At 37.1% G+C, this 22,048-nt stretch overlaps 1 protein-coding gene across 4 annotated transcripts in view; it reads right to left on the bottom strand.

Annotated features, from left to right (window-relative positions):
- Positions 1 to 22,048, bottom strand: part of cacna1ia (calcium voltage-gated channel subunit alpha1 Ia) — a 413,851-nt gene that overhangs the window by 2,902 nt on the left and 388,901 nt on the right. For 2 of the 4 annotated variants that reach the window (XM_073944536.1, XM_073944537.1), the window contains 4 exons: positions 11,452 to 11,598; positions 6,658 to 6,795; positions 4,396 to 4,549; positions 897 to 1,132 (listed from right to left, as the gene is read on the bottom strand). In XM_073944536.1, the coding sequence (XP_073800637.1) occupies positions 897 to 1,132; positions 4,396 to 4,549; positions 6,658 to 6,795; positions 11,452 to 11,598 (675 nt within the window). The remainder of the gene's footprint in view (positions 1 to 896; positions 1,133 to 4,395; positions 4,550 to 6,657; positions 6,796 to 11,451; positions 11,599 to 22,048) is intronic. The other 2 variants (XM_073944538.1, XM_073944539.1) reach the window with 2 other exon arrangements.

Here is a 22,048-nt window from a genome sequence, read left to right as displayed (position 1 = left end):
AAGACCTAATGGAACCTGCACTGACCTAAGATTCTCACAAAAATCAGTCAAGTTTGGTGAAGGAAAAATCATGGTTTGGGGTTGCATTCAGTATGGGGGCATGTGAGAGATCTGCAGAGTTGATGGCAACATCAAGATCAGAATGGCCACCTTAGGTATCAAGACATTTGTGCTGCCCATTACATTGTAAACTACAGAGAGGGCAGAGTCTTCAGCAGGATAGTTCTCCTTCTCATACTTCAGCCTCCACATCAAAGATTCCTAAAGCAAAGAAGGTCAAGGTGCTCCAGGATTGGGCAGTCCAGTCCCCATAATGAACATTATTAAGCATGTCTGGGTTAAGATAAAGGAGGAGGCTTTGAACATGCATCCAAAGAATCTTGAAGAACTCAGGGAGTCCTGCAAGAACTCTTTCTTTGCCTTTTCAGATGACTTTATTAATAAGTTATTTGAAGTTGATAAGTTATATTCCTTCCAGGCTCATGGGAGTCACACACAATATTAATTATTTTTCCACTGCAACATGATATCGTCTATACTGTACTATTCTTTATCTTCTATACTGTACATTATTTCTGTTAAGTGACAAGACTTTTGTCAAAGCAAAGTTAGACCTTACTGTCCTAATTAAATAATTAAAAATCAAGGCATGATCATGTTTTATTTTGGTAAAATAGCATAATCTAGAGGGCTTTGCCTTGAATATTAGCCACTTCTGATACCAAATGATCAACTAGAAGCCACATTATTATCTGTTATTCCTAAAACTTGGATAGACTACATGAATTTTGTCAGGTAGTGTAGTACTGCAGTGAGTAACTAGTATTCTAGTTACAATGAAATAGTACACCTCTAATCCTCCCCTCAAATTCAAAGACCATCCATACTGTCCATACCTGTGTGGTGAGCAGCCTGGTGTTTGCTCCAGGAGAGCGCAGAGAAGCCCAAGAGGCTGGTGAAGTTAGCCGAAGGCCTCTTGGTTTGTGTCCTGTTCGGCCTCTCGGAGGTGCAGGCAGAGCCGCAGCAGCTGGGTGGAAGAATTCAGCAGGGAGACAAACGGGGGTGTTAGAGCGGCTCGAACCTCCAGAAACCCCTGGGTGCTCTTGACTACTGCTGCTACAGGGAACGCCACCTGCACACAGATTCAGTTACTCAATATTAGCAGAGGTAGAGTGCAGAATACAGAACTGTAGTCTGACTTTGGGGAAGTAGGAAAGTAGACTTATTTATAAACGCAAAATAAAATGTATAAATAATACAGAATTAATTTTCAGAAATGAAATATTGAAAAGTTTTTTTTTTTTCAGTAGAAATATTTTTTACACAGAAAATAAATATAGAAAAAACATATTTTTTGAGTAGTACTAGGACGAAAACAAACTTAAATTCCCAGAAGGCACTATCACTACAGATTTTCATTGAACTCCACTAAAAATTAAAACCTATTTCTGTCATTTGAATTTAATTTTCATTCAACTCATTTTATTTTTTTGATGATAATGATGATGTAAATTTCTTTTAAAGGCACAATATGTATAGATTTTGTCATTAAAATGATGAAAAGTGTTATATAGTTAAAGTTATATAGTTATTACTCATGTATCATTATCACATTATACTGACCCAAATTTTTCAAAGAATGCTCAAATCCAGAGAAATAAGCTATTTTAACTAGTGTTAAAATGTGCCATAGTTTTAAAGAAGACAAAGAAACACTTTATTAGGTAGTGTGTTTTATTAGACTACACAGAGATGCATTATAACAGAGCCTTAAAGGAGTGGTCCACTATAATATCATATTTTAAACTGTAGTCGATGTGTAATGTAGCTGTGTGAATGTAAACAACATCTCTGAATGTATGCGCTCCAAGTTCAATGCAAAGGGTGACATCAGCCCCTTTCACACAGTGATACCGGTAAATATCTGGAAAATTTACGGAACGACTTTACCGGTATATTGAAAAAAGCGTTGTTCACACAGGCGAGGACATTACGGAAATTTTCCGGAAAAGAGCATTCACACATCCATTCCAAAATAACGGTAAATTCTGACATCATTCATCACAAATGAGCTTTAAACGGCTGCGCTTGTATTTGTAAACATTTGACTAAATTGTCGAGATGTTCATAATGTGCGTGTGCAGGCGCTCATAGGCTGTATCACAGGCACACGCAAAGCTTGAAGGTAAACAAACAACGGCTTATCATAAGCATCTCATCGATGATTATTTACACAGGTGGCATTAAGAAGAACATATAAACGTGATCTGACTAACTTCTAGCAGCTAAATTTGTCTGGAAAAATATTCAAAGGCTTTTATCCTCACAAACCGCGCGGACGTAAATACGTCTGACTGTTGTGATTGGCTAAAGCAGACGTCTCACGTCAGCACGTTCTAGACGTGCACGCGCTTATTACGGGAATCTTCCTTCTGCATTCACACAGCGCAGCATTCCGGCAAATTGCCGGTAATGTTACAACTTCTCTTTCCGGAAAATAGCCAGAACGAATTTACCGGTATTTTCAAAAAGGACCTGTTCACACATACAACCTTTCCGGAAAATTGCCGGCAATTTTCCGGAAAGGTCTGTATGTGTGAAAGGGGCTATTGGCTTTTACAGAGTTAGCTTAGCAAAACCTACAGCGAACAAAGTTTGGGGACTACAAAAAAATGCCATGATCACAAACGATTCAGGTTACGCGCGCTCACCACGTGCATACACCCCGCGCAGTGAAGGAGCATGGCCAGAGGTGCTGTAAGCTTAAAGCAGCGAAAGCTAAAATGCCATCCAAACGCTGCCTTTTCACAGAGCTCATTTTGTTTCTGCTTTTGGGTTTTTAAAGGACAAGACAATTTAAAATTTGTTCCAAAGAATTATTAAAAATATTTAGCTAGCATTTGACAAAGGACAGCTTCCAGAATCTTTCACAGTTCAGTGCTGGATTTGGCTAAAAACTCCTCAACCAAGGAGCAGCTCCAACCCTAATAGAAGAAGCTGTGGATAGTGAGCCACAACCTGTAAGTACTTTTATTTTTTTAAATCGATCTATTACATGCATAGTGTCTAGCATTAACAGCATTTTGTAGCAAGGACATAAACAATGATGTAAACGATGGGAAATGATGTTTGTCACCGCTAACAATTTAGCTTCAAATTCATATATATCTGTCAAACTGCTGTAAACATCCACAATCTTGACCAGCACTGCAGTGTCTCTCTATGCAGCCGCTTTCCCTGCGTTCTACATCTCAAATCGCAAAAGATTGTGTCAACGCTTTATATTACTTAGACATGCTTATTCCAAATATATAGAGAGCAGGCATGAGGTTCATCTGTGTCCTCTTCAATTTCTGACTAATTCAGGCTCAACCTGATATGACTAACCGCTCCTCTGACTGACAGTATTTATACAGCAGAGGCATACTGTAGCATGTGCTATTAGAGGCGTGGCATTTTTCCTGGTGATGTGGAGCCGATCCGACAGACATTATGTTAGCTGACCAATCAGACCCACTTGAGGGTGAGTCTTTCGGAGGAACTAGGAAATCTGACAGTCGTTTTCATGTTAGCTGAGTAGCTGTGTATTATCAAAGTGAGATACAGTTGAAGTCAGAATTTTTAGCCCCCTTTGAATTATTATTATTTTTTATATTTCCCAAATGATGTTTAACAGAGCAAGGAAATTTTCACAGTATGTCTGATAATATTCTTTCTTCTGAAAAAAAAGGCTTATTTGTTTTATTTCGGCTAGAATAAAGGCAGTTTTTTCATTTTTTTAAAAAACATTTTAAGGTTAAACTTATTAGTGTCTTTAAGTTAATTTCGATTACAGAAATCAGAAATCTACAGAACAAACCATCATTAGACAATAACTTACATTTTTACCCTAACCTGCCCAGTTAACCTTAAGTTTTTAAATGTCACTTTAAGCTGTATAGAAGTGTGTTGAAAATATCTAGTATAATGTACTGTCATCGTGGCAAAGATAAAATAAATCAGTTATAGAGATGAGCTATTAAAACTATTATGTTTAGACATGTGTTGAAAAAAATATTTTTCCTTTAAACAGAAATTGGGGAAAAAAAATAAACAGGGGGGCTAATAATTCTGACTTCAACTATATATGAAAAAATAACATGATTTTCTACAAGTAAAGTATGAGCACACCCAAGCCATAAAATACACTCTGGAATGCCCCTATAAAATGTAAGTAATATGATAAAACAGCATTGCTTTTTCCCTAAAGTTATTATGACAGGAAGAACTGGAAGCGATCGACAGTGATGTAATAAAATCTCTGCTGTTTTCCTCTTTTTTATTTTATTTTTTATATGTACAAAATAAAAAGCATTTTGCTAATAAATTTTGCTACTGTGAACATGCCAGAATTACCTATGCTGTGTCGAGCAGGTGTGTTGTGATGTGGACTTTGACAAGTTCCTCCATCTTCTGTCCCAGAGCTGTGGACGCGAGAGGATCGTCGTAACCTGCTGTTTCCTCTCCCTCCTGGCTCTTCTGAATGATGGCACTCATCACAGACTCTCTCCTGAGCAAAAAAAAAAAAAAGAAACATTAATATGGGTTATCCTGGAAAGATATGCAGGTCTCTTAAATGCTAACATCTTGCTATCATAGTAAACTACACCCTTTTTAGGCTTCCTGCATCCAGGGCTTCTCTCTACAGCATTAAAAGAGATTAAGTAACAATTACGCTCTGCTGGATCTTCTGAGCCATCTGCCCCACATATTGTCCTTTATGGTGCTTCTCTAGCAAATAGCTTGAGATTGTTTGGAGTTTGCTGAAGAATTAGTCTGAGAGAGCTTTAGCGTTACATGCCCCATGAGAATGCAGGATCTAGACTAACAGTCTATTTGATTGCTTCAAACTAATTAGTGCGAGGCTGCGGTCATTATCACTGATTATATTTAATTAAAGGATCATAGTTTGGGATGTAGGGGATTACAGCAGATGATATCTGATAAAGGTAGATCATTTTCACAGGAAGATCTTTCATCTGGTACTGGGTGTAGTTCTAAAAATTATAGTCCTGCTTTGTGTGACAAGCAGCTTAGTTTATTACCTTAAATAACCAGTACTTTCTAAGGTATGTACAGTGCTCAGCATAATTGAGTACACCTCATTTTGAACATTTATATTTTTATCCATTACTCAGTGAATATAGGCAGTGTATTTTGGTGCATTTAAACAAAACAGATTTATTTAGCAGATATATTTATTAAAATCATATTTTAGTCACCAAACATCTTTTAAAATTGAAATATAATAATAATAATAATAATTATAAATTTAAGCAAAATATGGCAAAAATAGATTACAACCTACAAAATTTCAACTAAATTAAACTTTTTTTTATTTATTTTTTTGCTTCTCTTGATTTTTCCTCTTTTTAAATTTTGAATTTAATATTTTATCGACCATTATCGTAAGTTAGATAAGCTCCAGATTTGGCTTCAGTACTGACTGATCTAATGTACAGTATATGCACAAATATAATATTGTACAGCTTCCTATTAAAAATATGAATTCAAAAGATAGATTTGTGAGGGGTGTATTTATATATGCTGAGCACTGTACACACACACTGTAAATTACTGTTACAAATGAAAGAAAGTTATTTTAACAAGTTAATCAGGTTTAAACTAGTCATTTTAGTCCAACTAATGCAACTTATGTTGACTAGAAAAGTTAGTTTGGTCCAACTAAATTATAGCAGCAAGAATTTTTGATAAAATTTTAAGTAAAAATTCTCACTATTGTCTATTGATGGCTTATTACCAGCCTATTATTCAGATATTGGTTGTTTCTTAGTACCTATAAAGTACATTTTCTGCTTGATCTTATTCTACATCCCTAATCATACCTATTACTTAGATCTAACTTTATTTTATTCATTTTTTTGTTTATTTGGCAGGGACAGTGTACATTAATTTGCATTGCTGCAAATGCACCAGAATTAGCCATAAAGTTATTTTTCATGCAGTGTCTCTGGACAGATGTTAAAATTGTCACCCTAAAAAGCAATACAAAAATTAAACAACCAATCAAGCATAGTTAAGAAGCACTAAACTAATAAATAAATAAAGAAAGAAAGAAAAAAAGAAAGAAAGAAAGAAATCCTGTTACTTTACTTTTACTAACTATTACCTTTATAACTATTAATTAACAGCAAATTAGGACTTTGAGGCAAAAGCCATTATTTATATATATATATAATATTAGCTATTATTGGTTATTTTAATCGTCCTTTTTGACATTCTGTTGACTAAGCAACTTTCCAACAACTAATTGTTAGGTTAGAAATCAGATTAGGGTTTGCAGAATAAGTTTATGTACTTCAAAAATCCCTTAAATATCTGTAGAAGGACCATAAAGGTATTGTTTAAGCAGATATTAAACTGTAAGTGGACTTCTATTTTAATAACTCTTAATAAACACACTGTGGCAAAGTTACATGAAGTCAACAGAATTTCAAATGTGGACCAATCAAAATAAAGCGATGCCACCGATATTAGCAAGGCTTTTAATATCAGGGCATCCCCATTTGAAACAGATTTGAACATGTCAAAGTATGGATGGATGCTAAGATAATTGTGGGAGGGAAGACAAGATCATCTTTCTGTGAGAAAGTTCACCTTGCCCTCTTTGGCAGCCATCTGGTAGACGCTCTGCTCGTCCAGGCTGAGGTCATCGGGCAGCGCTGGCGAGGATGACTTATCTGAGAGCTGCTCCGACCTCAGAGACGCCTGCTCCAGTTCAGCCATGTGGATCTGCTGTGGGCCACAATTTATAGCCATGAGAACTGAGAGTGGCTTCAAGCATTCAAATCAGATCTTTTTGAATTTCTGCACACTGTCCAATGGCTTTTTGGAGTTAGCAGAGTGTGAATATGGAGTGGCGAATCTGTCAAAAGAGACCTTCCAATTGTTATGGATAGCATGTTTTATGTCTGACAACGCGTTGATGACTTTCCAAAGAAGAAATCTGGGTAATTCAAGAAGAAAGCCGTTTACAGTCAAACAGGGTGAGTGGGAGAGTGGAGCTTGCAAATGTATGGAGAGCAGAGACAGGGGAGGGGAAACAGACTGATGGACTGACATTGTTGGCAGGCTGGCAGAATGGCGGGAATGACAGGTGTGGAGGTTACAGCTTGAATTACCGCTTGAATTACTAGCTGTCCTGTCGGTCACAGTGACAGGACACCCATCAAGATTCATTGGGAGATTCTGTGTGAGTGTGTGTATCAAATGATGTGCTATAGTGCAATAACTTTAGTTTTTAACCTTGTTTCAAACAAGGTGTAGTCAATTGTTTTTTTTAAAGACAAAAAGTACAACACAATTTAATTTTGTATAGCACATTTAAAACAAGCACTGTCAACCAAAGTGCTGCATGACAAGAGCATAACAAGCAAAGACAGGTCAACAAGTTTGTATGCAGTACACTAGAAATAGGAACAATTCTACACACTGCAAATGAAGAAGAGTCACTAAAATCAAGTCAAAAAACTATTAAATGTCAATGAGAAGGGATTTAGGCAGTCTATTTTCTATAAAGAACTTAAGCTGCAGCATTTTGCAGCAACTGCAGATGAAAAACACATGACTGAGAAGCACCGATGAAGAATGAGTTGCAATAATCCAATTGAGAATTTATAAAAGTGTGCATAAGCATTTCAAATTTCTTTCAAGGCAAAGTTGGCTTCACCTTCGTCAATAGATGAAGATGATTAAAAAGGGACTTGACTGTACATCAAATTTAGGATTACTGTCAAACCATACACCTAAATTCAAAATTGAAAAAGTCGGTTTTAGGGGGAATATAAATGTGCATATCATCGGCACACAGATGAAAAGAGACCCCACACACATTAAAAATAGATCCTAGTGGAAGCGTATAAGGGCGTACTCACACTATGCTATCCAAACCATCCTCAAGCCCGTTTCCCACAGCGTTTGAGAAGTGTGAGTGCTCTGAATCGGGCTCAAGCACAGTTCACTTTGTCGCCCATGGCCCGGTTGGAATGGTGTGCCAGAGTGCGGTTCACTTGGGGTTTGGCGCGGAACACTTGTAGTGTGAGTGCAAAACGTGCATAAACCCGAACCTGACTTTTAAGGGACTGTATGATATGGATTGATTAATCATTCGTACTGTTCAATGAACGTAAACTGTCGTAGATAATTAAAGACACAAACCCCTTACTGCACCACAGCTGCACCTTCAGCAAACCTCCTAATTCCTGCAGCACGAGGACTTCATGATTTATGAGCGTCAAAATTGGCTGATCTGTTCGGCGAAATATTTGACTGTGTGTCACCGCATCCCAAAAAACTAAAACGAAATAACTAAAGAAATCTCCACTGTGCTGAGCGAGAGCACTTCTCTACTTAACAGTGCATCATCGATGATGTAAGCGTGCCCAGCCTTGAACGTAATGTGAGTACACGCCGTAGGGGGAGACGGGAGGGGGGAAAAGCGTGCTTTGGCCCGGTTCAAGGCAACTGTACATAGCGTGAGTACGCCCTAAATAGAAAACAGTCTTGGAACTGAGCCTTGCGGAACACCTGATGAAAGTAGTTTAAATTGTTTTCTTTCAATGGACCCTTTTCACGTGTTTAACAGTCATCAGCATATTAAATCTTTGTTTTTTAGACTTTATTTAAAAATGTGTACTTATTTAATATGTATTTACCATTAATGGTATACACTCACTCACTCATTTTAATGCACAACCATCCCTAGGGTTCACAGAGAATGGTCAGAAAAAGAGAAAATATCTAGTTAGTAGCAGTTCTGTGGGCGCAAATGCCTTGTTGATGCCAGAGGTCAGAAGAGAAAGTCTAGACTGGTTCGAACTGATAGAAAGGCAACAATAACTCAAAAACCACTTGTTACAACCGAGGTGTGCAGAAGAGCATCTCTGAACGCACAACCTTAAGGTAGATGGGCTACAACAGTAGAAGACCACACTGGGTGTCACTCCTGTCAGCTAGGAACAGGAAACTGGCTACAATTCACACAGGCTCTTGTTCTTCTTGAAAGTGACAGCAAGTTCACTGTACTCAAATGGCCTCCATAGTCACCAGATCTCAATCCAATAGAGCACCTTTGGGATGTGGTGGAACAGGAGATTCCCATCATGGATGTGCAGCCAGCAAATCTGCAGCAACTGCCTGATGCTATTATGTCAATTTGGACCAAAATCTGAGGAATATTTCCAGCACCTTGTTGAACCTGTATCACGAAGGAACAAGGCAGTTCTGAAGGCAAAAGGAAGTCCAACTGGGTACTATTAAGGTGTACCTAATAAAGTGGCCGATGAGTGTATACTATTATCAGTCACACATTTTTTTGTTAGTTTTCTCTGACATTCTCGATAACACCATTGTGGAATTTTTCTTATATTATTTCAGGAAATAGGATTGCAAACAATTATTTGTGGTATTCTCCCTTTCACTCCGCTCTGTTTACCAATCTACTTCCACTACTGAGAAACCTGGAAATGTGAAAAGGGTCCATACATTTGAACTTTTTTAATTCTACTTCTCTAAAGGGCCATGAAAAACTAAACTACATTTTCTGAGATTTTAGCAGAGCTAGGCATGTTGCACATAAAGACAGTGTTAGCTTAAGCTAATTTTGATTGTATTTTTTACTTTTCTTTTCTTCCTTTGTCATTGTATCAGCACCATCAGAAGTTGACTCACCAGTGACATCAATGACTCATCAGTGTCTTATAATTATTCATGAGGCGGCATGTCTCTATCCTATGAGAAGATGTCTTGCTTAATTATTCACGTCAGGTTGATTTCCTGTGGCAGACGCTTCAAACTGAGAGCTCGCGTACAGTAAGTTTATGTGTCCACCAAAGGGCATTTACACAGCTGAAATCACCAGCACTCTTTTAAAAATGCAGAGCTGTGAGCAACTGGGAGAGCTCATGTGGAGAAGCATTCTTTTTTCTTTTTCTGTTGAGTGTGAGATGCTTCAGTTGCTACTATATGAAAGAGATTATCCGCAGTACTATAAACTAATTTCACAGACAATTTGTGTCAGGCTGAAAATGCTGGCACAATGTGATGTTACAGCAATAACAAAACAAGTATATATCCTCCATTTTCTCTTTGATGTGGTTGATGTACCAAGAGTATGTCTGTGTTGTTTTCAGGAGCTGCAAAGGTAGAACAGGCAAATGCTATTATTTGATCTAGTAAGTATATTTGCTAATGTTAACAAACGTTACCTTGTTGCATTTATAGTATCTAGTTTTCTTTTGCAATAATCTTCTTTATACAGTGACTGAGAGAGCTTTACATGCTGCAATTAAAGAAAAGACATACAATTACAAAAACGGCAGCAAAGAATAGATCTTCATTCGTTTGACAGCAAACAGCAAATGCGCTGCATTTTCTTACAACGCAAACATTTTACGAAAACGCACTGCATTTTTTTCACAGTACAAACAATTTCCGAAAACGCACTGCATTTTCTCACAGCACAAACAATTTATGAAAACGCACTGCATTCTCACAACGCAAACAATTTACAAAAAAGCATTAAATTTTTTCACAACGCAAACAATTTATGAAAACGCACTGCATTTTCTCACAGCACAAACAATTTCCGAAAATGTGCAGCGTTTTCTCACAATGCAGACAATTTACAAAAAGGCAATGCATTTTCTCACTGTACAATTTACGAAAACGCACTGCATTTTCTTACAATGTAAATGATTTACAAAAACGTGCTGCATTTTCTCATAACGCAAACAATTTACGAAAACGAACTGCATTTTCCCTCCACGCAAACAATTTTTGAAAACGCACTACATTTTATCACAGTACAATTTCTGAAAATGCGTCGCCTCAAAGCAAGAAGGTTACAGTTTCCCCCACAGTCCAAAGACATGGGGTATAAATAAATTAAATAAACAAAATTGGCCATAGTGTGTGTGTGTGTGAATGAGTGTGTATGGATGTTTCCCAGCACTGGGTTGGAGCTGGAAGGGCATCTGCTGCGTAAAACATGTGCTGGATAAGTTGGCGGTTTATTCCGCTGTGGGGACCCCTGATGAATAAAGTGACTAAACTGAAGGACAATGAATGAATGCATGAATATTAATTAATAAACAATAACTAATAAAGTTAGGAAAGCTTTGCATGAATTACTAGCCTAGAGTGCTTAAAAACTAAGCTCGGAATCTATGCAGGGTCAGTTTCCTGAACAATATTTTCCAACTACTGAAGTAGGAGACTTCATAGCCTGTCAAATTCAAACTGTTCATGGTTGTCATTATACATTCACATTCAGAAAACAATATAATAACCACTTTCTATTCAATTCTGAAGTGTTTGGACGTCGGTAGGTAAACGTACAGTAGAGTGCCTATACTCTTGAGTGCATTTGTGACAAACAATGAGAAGCTGTACCTCTTGCGGATGAGTCCTGCAGTCCTTGCAGACAGGAGGAGAGGAGTAATGATGGAAGACGGAGCCAGAGAGGTTGTCAATCATCAGCATCTCTCCTTCAAATGAATCTTTGATGAGCAGAGATACACTGTCCAGCCACAAGTTCTCCTGGGATACAAAGACATATCAGCAGAGTTAATAATACAGAGTTATTAACAGTAACTCACAGACTGGGGGTTTGGGAATGTGGGAATGCTCTCCCAAAAGTGCAGCGCATGACTCAGTATGCATAATAAACTATGTATGATTTCACACAATCTCAACCCAGGCTCAGGAAAAGGTACCACTATACTTATTTCTGGAGAGAGCCAATTACGTCCTAGGAGCTACTTTTTTTTGCAGTTTTTGTTTTCCCGAATCCACTAGAGGCCGCTGCATATGCTTCTTGAGATCTCAAACTGCTCTTGTGAATGCCATTTGCGGCAGCTGTTTTCACGTAAATTCATCAGAGGCCGCTGTTGGACTGACTGTTTGACTGACTGAAACCCAACCAATAGTATTTTAAAAAGCACAGATTGACCCAACCACCCACTTCACTATAAATAACCAGCAATTTTAAAAAGCAATCGCCGTAGTCGTGGTTTAACTCTACATCTCAGGTTCACAGATGTAAAATGGTGAGCTAACTGGATGAACTGGTAACAGCAGGAAACGTTCAGATAGGAAGCGCGAAAAAGAACAGCATCATACCACCCGTAGCCTTCGTTTTATAAATGAAAGACAGCCATACATACTTCTGGCTTTATAATTAGCAATCTTTAGAAACGTACTAAAGAGCTACGTTTTCAGAATGAGCCTATGTTGCACAATCTGAAAGAAAAGTGACTTGACTTAACATAGAATAATATTTTTAAATGTATTCAATAGGAATGAATGATTTTTTAACCATTCTGGATGATTATTATTGGCTAGTAATATCCTAAAAGGGTGGAAGCAACTGTTTGTACTCCAATATTATTTGCTTCCAATTGTTTTTAGCTCATATCCTCACCATATTATTTTAAGCAAATAGGTTTAATTAAAACACACAGTGGTTTATAGTACAAACAGTTTTTGTTTACACTCTGCACGTTATGATAGTTTGAGGCCCTGTGTACACTTATACGTTTTAGTTTTAGAACAGTGTTTTATAATGAAAATGATCCACATCCACACTATACCACTGAAAACGCACAACACGTGACCACACACACACACACACACACACACTCTGGCATGAGCTGTCGTCATATGCACACGTCTAAGCTCCAGGCAGTCAGCGGGTGCTTTGAGCACACCTCCCCAGATGATAGCAACGCATGTCAGACAGTTCATCAAGGATCTACTGCTATACCTCATTAAGTTGTTCTTAAACATGATATTTGATTCATCTTGTCTCTATCTAACAACTCTTTGATCTTTTGAAACTTTTACTTGTTCTCAGGTAACCTGTTTGGCTGAGCGCAAAGATAAGTTAATATATTAATGTAACTACGTACACTGATTCTGTATATTGACTGATTGCTTGCCTTTATTTCCTATATTGTATAAATTTATTGTAGGTTATACTTTTATAATGGCCTGTATTGTTCATTAAAATTCAGCAAAACAAAGGGTATGTTTACAATTTTTCAATGAAAATGAAAAGAGGCGGTTTGTTAGGCTCCGTTTTGTTATAAATATGCATACAGTGAAGATGAGGGTCATATGAATATGCAGCTACATGATGCCTCAACATTTTTGGTGTCTGTTAAGTTGTTAATATCAAAATGAAAATAGGCAGTTACTTATATCATGTTTTCATTTCATTGTTAAGTGAAACAGGGCAGCCAGTGTGATGTGAATGACATTATAAAGTACACTGTACCCTTTGAAGATTTAACCGACGTGTCCTCAGGATTTTGTTTTCCATATCAAACTTGCGAAGTTTGAACTTAAAAAAAGAATGGAAGACAATATTGCACTTAATATTGACATAAAGCACCAATCAGAAAGACGAATGTCTGCAGCCACGCCCTGTTTTTAGATGTTTCCGTTTTCCCAATCCACACTGACCCAGAGCAGCAGCTTTTTAAAACCAAAAAGGCCTCTTTAGAGTTTCAAAATCTCTCTAATTTTAGGGCTTAAAAACTCAGGGGTATTGTGGATGGAAGGCATAACCGTAGCAAATTTTATCCATTTTAAAAGTAAACATGTAAATGGGACCTGAGTACCTTTACTTATAGCAGTTAACAATTTGGCAAATTCTTAAAAAAAAAAAAAGCTGCAGAGCTGCAACATAAGGTGATCGCATTTAAAATAATGATCAATTCACATGATGAATCTGGGCATCTCAACCCTGTAGTATACACAGCCTAAAGGATGAAGCAAATGAAAATAAAATTGATATATATTGATTTATTAGCATTTTAAAAGGTTTGCTTTGAGGGAAATGCAAATGAAAAATACATTGATCAACTAGGTGAATAAATATCACTGGATACCCTCTGCAGGTTCCGTTATTGGTTTACATTAGTTTTTGTTACATATATACATATATAAATTTATACATATCCCAATACCAGCTCCATAACAGCATATTTTGGAAGGTTCTGGTACTATTAAATCGAATACTACCCAACTGACCGCACACACACGCACACACATTACTACTATTAAATAGAATATCCTACCCAACTGCACACATACACACACACACACACACACACACACACACACACACACACACACACACACACACACACACACACACACACACACACACACACACACACACACACACACACACACACACACACACACACACACACACACACACACACACACACACACACACACACACACACACATTAATGAGAGGGTAGGGTCAGAAACAAGGTCTCCTTCACTGTCTCAAGACTGGTCTTAATGACGGCAATTGAGAAGAGCCCTAGCAGCAGAGCTTCAAAGAGCAGCTGTGCTGGGCTAAACCTGCACACACACTCACACAGACTGTAGCTGCTCAGCAAAACCCTTTGTGAAAATGAATTCAAGGTGCTAAAAGTTTAAAAACATGTCTGAGGCAAAAGTTTGTCAGATTTGGCTCAACCTGCAGGCCCTGAAAACGTAAACAAAATCCTTTCCCCCTCATCAATCAACATTTACTTTAGCCTCCCTCATAAATGCCACCTCACTCAATGCTAACATCAAGATGAAGTCAACACTGTGCAAGTACAGCTCCAGAACAACATACATTTTGGGAGAGCGCATACAAATCTGACCATTCAATACCCCATTTGTCCAACAGAGCAATTTAGCTAGCAGTCAACCGGAGGATCAATCCAACACAATCATAACATAGCGTTATCTAACAACAACCATTTATTTCCCCAGGTAATTGCACTCTTTGCATCAATGCCAGCCTTGCGAGAGCCAAACGCTGTTGATTTCCTACACAAATAAACAATTAAGTTGAAATGACCAATTTGAGTTGGATGAAAATTGATCAGCCTAGCCTGCCTGCTAATTCTGAGTGCACTTGATTATTAGCAAGAAGCCTCTTGTATGTACAGGTAACAAAACCCACAAACAAAGTAGCACAACATTCACCTCAGCAGCTCTAACAAGAGTTTGACTGCAAGTCTAAAGGCCTCACAGGTTGTTATTATCCTCTGAAGATTTGCACCTGGCAATGTGCGCTGTTATAGCGTCACACACACTTCACTAGTCCAGAGGTTTAAGTAACCAATTTATGGTTTCAGCACTGACCCACAGAGATAATGGCACGCTCGGGTCTGGTTGTGGCCATTTCATGGGGCGCCTCCGCCATGGCCTGTAGTGAGAGAACAATCATTTTCAATAGGGCTCTGTACACCCAGTGCCACATTTATGGGTGCTATAGTTTTAGCTGTGCCAGCATGGGTCATAATTTGTATCAGCCAGACGGAACGGGGAAATGCTGTATAATTGGCAGGGATGTGGTTTTAATGACATTTCGGCATATGGGAGCGTCTGTGTCTCAGCATATGGCTTGCTCGAATCGCAGGTCTCCATAAATCTAAGTGCAAAAGAGTGTACACCTCCAAACCTTCTCTTTTAATGAGCGTACTGGCGGCTTCCTGGTGGCAAATCACTAAACACATGCTGCGAACAGGTGTGAATTCAGGGTAAAGCGGCATCTGCCGGATTTGCAGTTTTCTGAAGGTTGTGTTTCACAGGTAGATGAATCAAGCGGAGACGGTGGCGAATGCGATACTGATACCAGGGCGTTCTCTCGTTCTCTCTGTCTGCTTCTCCTCTGCTGACTTTAGCTGTGGTTTTGCACAATGATGATCATGAGGAAAATTATGTGTTGCTGGGGACCTAATCAGTACATGCTGTTTCCTATGAGACCGACAATGGGTCCTACTCACTTGGTGTTTACATGCAAGAATTTAACGTACAAATGACATATGAAATGAAAATGCTGCTTTGAGCTTAAGTCTAATGTTGCAAAAAGTGTTGTAAATTTACTATTAATTGTACATTAAAATGTTCACAACATTTTTTTATTTTTTATTTTTAAGTGCAGCTACATATAATATTTAAAATATATATAATTGTGGCGGTGCAGTAGGTAGTGCTGTCGCCTCACTGCAAGAAGGTCGCTGGTTCGACCCTCGGCTGGGTCAGTTGGCATTTCTGTGTGGAGATTTGCATGTTCTCCCAGTGTTCGCATGGATTCCCTTCAGGTGGTCCAGTTTCCCCCACAGTCCAAAGACATGCGGTACAGGTGAATTGGGTAAGCTAAAATTGTCTGTAGTGAATGTGTGTGAATGAGAGTGTATGAGTGTTTCCCAGTGATAAGTTGCAGCAGGAAGGGCATCCATGTGTTGGACAGGTTGGCGGTTCATTTCGCTGTGGCGACCCTAGATTAATAAAAGGACTATGCCGAAAAGAAAATGAATGAAACAATGAATGATTGAATGAATATATAATTGTCAGGATTATGCCAATTCGGTCTTGTTGAATCTTGTTTTGGTGGCAGAGTCCAGACAGTTTTCTCCGGTCGAGCACTCATATTTCTTGCCATGGTTTATCTTTGTCTGACTGTCTTTGCATGACTGCCGTTTTGTCTGCTCTCAGGACATAGGCTTGATGCGGACACGAGGTCTTGGCATGCTTGTGGTGTGCGCTCTCGTCGTGGTGTGTTTGCTGTTTTGTTCGTAGCATGTTGTTTTCATTCTCAGCAACCCAGCCTGGTTAGTTTTCATTTCGGTTGTCTTTGGGATCAGAAACATGCATGTCTTGTTTTTATGAGAGCACATGGCTTGTATTGTTTCTTTGTGTCATGGGCTCCAGTTTATGGTCTAGTCCCTCCCTGTTAACCCATCATTAGTTAATCCTGGTCACATGTCTGTTAAATAATTGTTTCTCCTTTATAGTCTCCTCATGGCTGCTGTCCTGTGCCAGTTTGTTGCAAGTTGTTCCTGTCTAGTTTCTAGTCCTCTCTTGTTTATTTGTTTGTTTTGTTAATGTTTTTTACCCTCAGGTTGGTTTTGTTACCTCATTACATCATTTTCCCTGCACTTGTGTCCTCCCTCCTTTCCCTACTCTCCAACCGTGATAACAGTGCCATAATTTAAAATAGCTGTCGCTACCTAAAGAGTGAATGTGATGTAGACTGGAATTCTATCATGTCAAAAGTGCATTCAACATATTAATTACAATTAATGTCCCCATGGTACTAAAAATCAGGGATTCCTTTTTGATAGATAGTAATTTAATAGTGTAACCGAGGATGTGACACTGACAACAGAGTTTGAATCCACATGCAGGTTTATTGAGAAGGTCAGTCAAGCAATGGTCAACACAGGTGCAAACAGATGTATGTAGGCAATCCAGAATCGTAATCAAAGTAACAGCTGAGAGATCAAAGGCAGGCAGGGATAACTAGATAAACAAGGCGAGGGTAAAATCACGGCAAAACAAGACAAAGAAAACACGTTGAAATGTCACTTACAGTAAACAAAACTGCGACTAGAGTGAGTGTATGTGCTGCTTAAATAGTGTGTGTAATCAGTCCCTGGTTCTGTGTGTGCAATCAGTCAGGATAAGGAACTTGTGTGTGAGCAGATTGCATGTATGGAAATGTAGTCCATAAAATGGTGGGTTTTGAGTCCATAAGCGATTGTGCATGTTTTCCAGCGATCTATGGAGTTTAGATCGCTGGTGTTCGTGACAGATAGAAGGATAGAAATTACAGTATTGTGACAAGACATTTTAGACAAGACATTTTATATATATATTTCAAAAACAATAAAGCTATTATATAGCAAAATAGTAATATTGTGATTTTTTTTTTCAAATATAACAACTGCTATGTATTTTAACATATTTAAAAATGTTATTGTATTTATTAAAATATATATTTCTTTCAAAGTGCTGGGTTGCAGCTGAAAGGGCATCTTCTGCATAAAACATATAACAGAAAAGTTGGTGGTTCATTCCGCTGTGGTGACCCCTGATAAATCAGCAACTAGGCCAAAGGAAATTGAATGAATGAATGAATGAATGAATGAAAATATATATTTTTCAAGCTGTGCAGATATTTTTAACATTGATGGTGAATAGAACATTTAAAACAACAGCAATTATTGTAAATAAAATTATTCCTAAGCAGAGTCTTTACTGCCTCATTTTATCTACATATCTATAGCCTACAATACTTAAAGGGTATTTACAACTTTTCTAACTACTTTGTCAGGTAAAATAAATCATGTCTTGATCATCTTTGTTTTTCTAAAGCACTCAAAAATAGATTCATTATTTTCTTTGAATTCAGTTTATTTTAAATTTCCTTTCTCAGCCAAACTCTGAATCCTGTGTTCTGCCTCAGTTTAGTTCTGAATTGATGCACAATCTTGAAAGAAACCACACCAAACAGAAGTAACAAAAAGTAAAACACAACTTAAACCACACATACCAAAAATATCACGGGACAATGACATGGTAAAAACAATCCCATGCAGAGATTCACTGTTACCCAGCTTTCATGGATACTATAAAAATCCAAAACACACTCTCAACGGCCTCATGTGTTTCAGAAAATCTTCTTACTTCACTTGGCCATGTCACAGAATGTGACCAGAAAAGCTGAAGTGCTTTGAGGATGAGAGGAGCTGTTGAGCAGAAATGCTGCAGTCAGTGTGTCAGTGCGCAAGGCACAATTCACAAGCGCTGTCTAGAGTGGGAGGCGACTTCCCACTGCATTTAAAATATGTTCTGTTATAAATACACACTGAACTGAGCTTGAACTTGGGACGCAAACCTCTCTTTCACAATCTGCTGCTCAGTTTGATCAAGCTTTAGCAAGGTGCAACAAATAACAGTATGCCTGAAATGCCATTTCAGTTGGCATCATGTTTACATCAATACTCTAAAAACAGTGGAAATTAAGAAACAGTGTGAAATAATACTGTCCATTTATCTGTGCATACTGTACATCCATCATCCATCCATTGATCTATTATCAATCCTTTTACCCATCAATGTATCCATCCATCCATCCATCATTAATCCAAACTACCATTCATCCATCATTTATTCATTTTTTCCATCACCCATCCAGCAATATCCATCAGTTTTTCAATAATTCACTGATTCATCCATTTTCTATCATTCATCAATTTATCAATTCATCCACTCATCTGCCATTTATCTATATCCATTACTCATTAATTTATCATTTATCCATCAATTTTTCATTTATTCATTTATTCATCTATCCATCCATCCATCCATCCATCCATCCATCCATATATATATATATATATATATATTGATCTATCATCCATCTATTTATCTATTCACCCATTTATGCACTCATCCCTCCATCTGTAAATTTATATAGTGTCCCTGCATCCATATATTTTCCATTTATCTATCCATCTATCCATTGGTTATTCGAGATTTATCATTCATCCATCAATTTTTTTCATTTATTCATGTATCCATCCATCTACATATTTATCATTTTCATGTATTAATCCATTTATTCATCTATCATCCATCTTTTTACCAATTCACTCATTCATCTATCCATCCCTTAATCAGTAAATTTATCTATGCACTCTCCATTCAACCATTCATACTTGCACTATTAATCCAATCTACCATTCATTCGTCCATCCATCATGCATTTATCTGTCATCCATCTATTTACTCATCCGTCCATTCAACCGACCACCAATAATCCAAACTACCATTTATCTACTGTTCTATCACTCAACCACTCATCTTTTGTTATTTTATTCATACATTTTCAATCTTCTAGCAATTCATCAATTCATCCATCCATCCACCCATCCTCCAATCTACCATTTATCTATCCCACCATCCATATTTTTACCTATGTACTGTATGTAGTGTCTATTCACCCATTCATTTATGTATGTGTGTGTATGTATGGATGTATGTATGCATGCTTATCCATCCATTTATTAATCTTTGTATCATTGTATCATCCATCCATCCATCATCCATCCATGATTTTGTGCTAAAATCCACTAAAATAAATTTAGAATTCATTTTTGTGAAAACTCCGGTCGACAACCTGTGAGCACAAACCTTAAGCAAACATGAAGCTCATTTAAGACACATTTGCTTTCCTGGACTCTCTAACCTTCTTCTGTTCTGCTCGTCTCTTTCTCTCTCTGAGGAGATGAAATGCTTTCAGTCTGCTGACACGGCTTGTGCTTGAAGTCAAACTAGTTTTCCCAATTCCCATTCTGCTGACTGTCATGCACACCTCTTTCCTGTCTCCGCGTCTCTTTCTCTTTTTTTTGGTCCCCCTCTCCATCTCTCAGCCCTGAGCCTGCAGGTATAGTGATAAGGACTGAGCTCACTGCATGGAAAGCCTCTGCTGTCTAGAAAGTCTGTAGTGTTGTGTGCCTTTGTGCTTGTGTGTTTGTCACGGAATCTACACGGGACCCTGAACAGGTATGGGACATCACATCCTCTAGGCACTGATCTGTCTCTTTAGATCTTAGTATTCAAACACTCGAACGCCAGCATTGGGTCTAGTTTCAGTACACGTGTGCCTGCACTGAGACAGCTGAAGTTATGAGGAGTGAGGGTGTCAAAAAAGAGGTTTAGAGACTTTTCTATCTTGTGTCTATTTACTGAGATGATCTTCTGAGAAGCAGTTGCTTCAAATATTGCCAGCAGCATCAAATCAAATACAATCTGGACTGATTTAGCACATTCTGGGAATACACTACTCCCAGTTATGAGTTTGCACTTACATATAACCATATAAATGAAAGTATATGCATACTACTCGGCATGCTGTCCTGTGGGATGGTTTAATTGAATCATATAATTTGTTTTTCGCTGTGAGAACAAGTGGAAAATATTAATTAAGTAGTTTTAGAGTATATATATATATATATATATATATATATATATATATATATATATATATATATATATATATATATATATATATATATATATATATATATATATATGTATATATATATATATATATATATATATATATATATATATATATATATATATATATATATATATACTTTTTTGCATCTTTTTTATTAATCTTTTTGTTATTAAAAGTGTTTATTTAATTAACTTTACACATCAGAAGCATGCAGTGTATAGGCATTTTTCCACTCAATAAATGTGAGCACATGTTTATCTACACATCCCTTAACATTTTTGTTGCATTTATTCATCCCTTTTAATAATTATGAAGTTACATTTGAGTTGAATTGAATTTAAACTCACATTTTAATTTTAATTAAAATTTATAGTTGGTTAACACAACTTAAGAAAAGTTAAGAAAATAAATAAATAAATGTATTTTATATATATATATATATATATATATATATATATATATATATATATATATATATATATATATATATATATATATATATAATAAAGAAAAGATAAAGATAAAATAAATCAGTTATTACAAATGAGTTATTAAAACTAAACAAAATGGGAGCTAATAATTCAGGGGGGCTAATAATTCTGACTTTAACTGTATGTATGCATGTATGTATATGCTAGTTCTGATGCAAAATCCTCTAAGTGCCATCTAGAATTTTCTTCTACAACTGCTATGAGTGTGGTACTGCATTTATACAACAGTTTGACGGCTTAATCGTCTATATAAAAAAGAAAATTAAAATATATCCCCAAAAAAGCCAAAGCAACGCAAACACTACCAGATTACTGTTGTGTTTGCAATAAGGAAAAACACTAAACACATGCAGGCATTTATTCTTTCTTTCTTTCTTTTTACTGAACAAGTTCACAGTTGCAGAGGCGAAAACAGGAGACGCATAAGAAACAAAAAGATGATCAACCAAAAAAGTAACTCAGGGTTAGGCAAAGAGTGCCAACACAAAATACATAAATTCGTAATATGTGAGTCCCATCTCACACTCAATACACTACAATTACCATGGTATAAACACAACACTAAAACTTAAAAGAGAAAGATTTATTAGAAAGTCACGACCAGTTTTATAATGATGTGATCAGCTGTAGAAATAAATATTTAAATATTTAAAATAGGCACTATGCTTAT

This window comes from Danio rerio, chromosome 3 (assembly GCF_049306965.1).
Source record: "Danio rerio strain Tuebingen ecotype United States chromosome 3, GRCz12tu, whole genome shotgun sequence".
Lineage (NCBI taxonomy): Eukaryota > Metazoa > Chordata > Actinopteri > Cypriniformes > Danionidae > Danio > Danio rerio.
The sequence above is the reverse complement of the archived record's forward strand: the minus strand, read 5'-3'. Positions and strand labels throughout refer to the sequence as shown.